Source organism: Stegastes partitus, unplaced genomic scaffold, assembly GCF_000690725.1.
Source record: "Stegastes partitus isolate 25-593 unplaced genomic scaffold, Stegastes_partitus-1.0.2 Scaffold1501, whole genome shotgun sequence".
In the NCBI taxonomy this organism is placed as follows: Eukaryota; Metazoa; Chordata; class Actinopteri; family Pomacentridae; genus Stegastes; species Stegastes partitus.
Window position 1 is genome coordinate 186,381 of NW_007579232.1, and position 3,667 is coordinate 190,047.

The window sequence follows — 3,667 nt, forward strand, 5'->3', positions numbered from 1 at the left end:
CTGACGGCTTCCCTCATTGCCGGTGTCCACCAGCAGGTTTTGGGGTTGCCGCCAAGACAGGCACCAGTGACCTTCCGGCCACAGCTCCTAACGGCCGCTTCTGCGATGGAGGCTTTGAACATGGCCCACTCTGACTCCATGTCCCCAAGCGGGATGCAGGAGAAACTCTTCCGGAGGTGGGAACTGAAAGCCCCACAGACAGGGGCCTCCGTCAGAGGTTCCCAGTTCACCCGCACTACGTGTCCGACGCGGGGGGTTTAAGTATCTTGTTCACAAGTGATGGAAAATGGATTTACCAGTCTATCTACGTCCCAACCCTCACCTATGGGCACGAGCTTTGGGTCATGACCGAAAGAATGAGATCGCCGGATACAAGCGGCCGAAATGAGCTTCCTCTGCAGGGTGGCTGGGCTCAGTCTTAAAGATAGGGTGAGGAGCTCGGACATCCAGAGGGAGCTCGGAGTAGAGCCGCTGCTCCTTTGCGTCGAAAGGAGTCAGTTGAGGTGGTATGGACGTCTGATTTGGATGCCTCCAGAGAGGCTTCCTCTGGAGGTCTTCCAAACACATCCACCAGGGAGGAGACCCTGGGGCAGACCCAGAACCCGCAGGAGGGACTATATCTCTCGGCTGGCCTGGGAACGCCTTGGGATCTCCCAGGCAGAGCTGGAAAGCGTCGTCGGGAGGAGGGAAGTCTGGAATGACCTGCTCTGCCTACTACCCCTGTCACCCGATCCCGGATAAGTGGAAGAAAATGGATGGATGGATGGATGGATGGATATACCAGATATGAATAATAATAAGTCAGAATTGCAGCAAAGCATTAATAGTGCAGATAGATATTTATTTGCACCGTGGCTGCACATTACTGGAAATAAAACTGACACTGCAATATGAAAAAACAAGATTTATATGCTTTTTTTATGCTACAATTTGGTGGTTTTGAGTCATTTCCAACCTACATTTTCATCCTGTTTGTATTATTTCTACAGATCCTGCTGAACGCCTGCTGTCCAGGGTGGGTTCGCACCGACATGACGAGCGATAAAGCCACAAAGTCACCAGACGAGGGCGCCATCACGCCGGTCTATCTGGCCCTGCTGCCAGCCGGAGCCACGGAACCTCACGGGAAGTTTGTTTCTGACAAACAGGTTAAGCCGTGGTGAAGATGAAGAAAAGTCAGTGTGCTAATGTCAGAGTTTCATCCTAATTCCACTGATCTGCGACCAAGTGTGTAATTGTGCGTCTGCCTGCTGGGTTAAAAATATTACCAAAATGAAGAGCTGTTGCTCTTTTCTTTAAAAAAGGTCTATTATTAGTTTTGTTCCATGAAAAAACTTTGCCTTAACAGAAATGCTTGTTTGCTACAACAGAAAGATTTTTTTCATCGAGATGTTTTAAGATGAAAAGTACTTGTTGGTGAAAGTTAAACACACGACACTGCAATGTGACATGCTTTTGATAATACGCTGAATAAAACTATAAATGCAGACCTTTTTTCTGACTCTGATTTTCGTTGTTCTGGTGAGAGAAGTGGTTAAATGAAGCCAAATGTGCACCGAAAAGGTAAAAATAGTTGCTAAAATACTACATCCTGCATTTATGAAGAGCATCTGGAGCACCAGCTTCGTTTTCTTTGGTTTTCAACATTGAATCACGATCAATTTATTTACAAAAAAAGACTCTTGTGTCAAAGTGAAAACAGATTTCTACAGAGTAATGTCAATAAATTTAAAATACAATAATAAAACAGCTGTTGCTTCATATTCACTCCCTTTAAAGTGATGTGGCACGTTTAGTCTTAACTTTTAGGTAAAGAGATACTCACATCGCTCTAGGTCCGATAGGAGTTGCACTAGAAAGTGACTTGCAAAAAGGAGTGGGTGTTGCTATTTGAACAGGCGACACTTTAATATCAACACAAAACAATTAATAAACATCAACAACTTTCCTGAGCTTTACTCACCAAATAAGGTACCGTAAAATAAAACAAAAAAAAAAAAAAAAGAGTCCACAGAAGTCGAGCTCTCCAGCTCGATTTCCAGGTAAGTTCAATTCAAGCAAAAGGATCCAATGTGTCTGTGTTCAGCGTATCAACATCCATTCAGTTTCTTTGTCCTCAGTTCCTATAACTACTACCCGGGTAGGTGAGGAGTGTGTGTCTCACCTGTTCTCAGAGTGTGAGGTTCAGATGATCTGGGTCGTCAAGGTGGGTTCTGCAGCGGGACACACTGCTTCTCAAACTCTCTCTCTTCCTCAGAACCTCTGGGCTGGGCTCGTCATCTTCATCGTCCCTCTGTATTTCTCGGACAGTAGTTCAGACAGCAAAAAAAAACAACCTACACAGAAAGTGCATAGTTGTAAGGAACTTCATCTGATTCTGTCTCAGTTTCTTATGAGAGCTCATCATTTTCTCAGTTCAAAGCATAAAATATTACCAAAGATCAGGAAAATATATAAACACACAATAAATGAATTACTATGAATTAAAACTATTAGTTTTAACCATAAATTTAATCAACTATTCATGAATTACCACAACAAAACCTCTATTTTTAACAGACACATCATGTACGCATCCTTTTTTAAAACCTATTTATCTTATATCAACAGTTTAACTATTTTAATTCACCTTTTTTTTAAAAAAAAAAATTTAACTTTTTAACATCAAATGAATTACAGTTTTATACATTATAGTGCAATTTCTGAATCAAAAATGAAACACACCACACCTTAAATGGTGCTGTTACCCATTGCAGTGGCTAAAAACACAAAATGAGCAGTTCAAATGGCATTAAAAAAATAAAAAATGCATTTTCTCATTGAAACCCGTGTAAACTTAGCTTTAGCTTAGTGATTAGCATAGCGATTAGCATGAGCTGAGCATAAACAATGAGAAAATTAGCATTTCGGGCTAGCGATTAACATATCGCGGTCGCTATTAGCATTAGCATTACGTTAGCGGTCTTTTCTCAATAAACTACGACATAAAGTGCACAGAAGTCGTTGAAAAACATTGGAAAGCATCTTATGGTATATTTTAAGCACGGTACAGCAACTTAAACCAAGTTAACAGCACAATAAATACATTTTTTTCTTCTGGGCAGCTATCGAACTGCAGGCTAACTGTGTGCTAACTCACCGGAGTCTCATGCATTTACTCTCACACAGCTCCGCCTGTGACTACCGGGTCTGCCTGCGGACTTTTCTGTCTTTATCCACGGCTGTCTGCTGCTTTCTGCTTTGTGTTTTCTTTGTTTTTTTTTCTGACTGTACTGACTCTCTCGGTTCGGTCAGTTCTGCTGCTGTCTGGCCCATGTCTGAGAGAAAATGACGTCTGTACCTGACCCGGGGTCACGGGGGAGCAAACACTAGCGGGGAACACTGCCCCCTACTGGACGTTTACTGGAACTGTCTAAATGACAAATACGGGGTCAGTGACCTGATTTTTTTATGCTGGTTACAGTGACTTAACACAAGTTTTTAAGTTGAGTACTCATAAGTTATTCCAACTAGTATTTCCACGTTATTTAAGTTTGATGAGTTTATGACCAGAATTATTTAGACAATTATTTTTTAAGTTGGCAAAATTGCTCCAGTGTTGAACAGGTTGGAGAGGAAACCTAAAATCCTCAGCTCAGGATGGAGAAAAATGTAATTATCAAGTCAG

General features: G+C 42.1%; 1 protein-coding gene across 1 annotated transcript in view; it reads left to right on the top strand.

Annotated features, from left to right (window-relative positions):
• Positions 1-1,369, top strand: part of LOC103370936 (carbonyl reductase [NADPH] 1-like) — a 26,378-nt gene extending 25,009 nt beyond the window's left edge. The window contains exon 7 of the mRNA XM_008300131.1: positions 990-1,369. Within this exon, the coding sequence (XP_008298353.1) occupies positions 990-1,163 (174 nt within the window). The 3' untranslated portion in view covers positions 1,164-1,369. The remainder of the gene's footprint in view (positions 1-989) is intronic.
• The last annotated feature ends 2,298 nt before the right edge of the window (positions 1,370-3,667 follow it).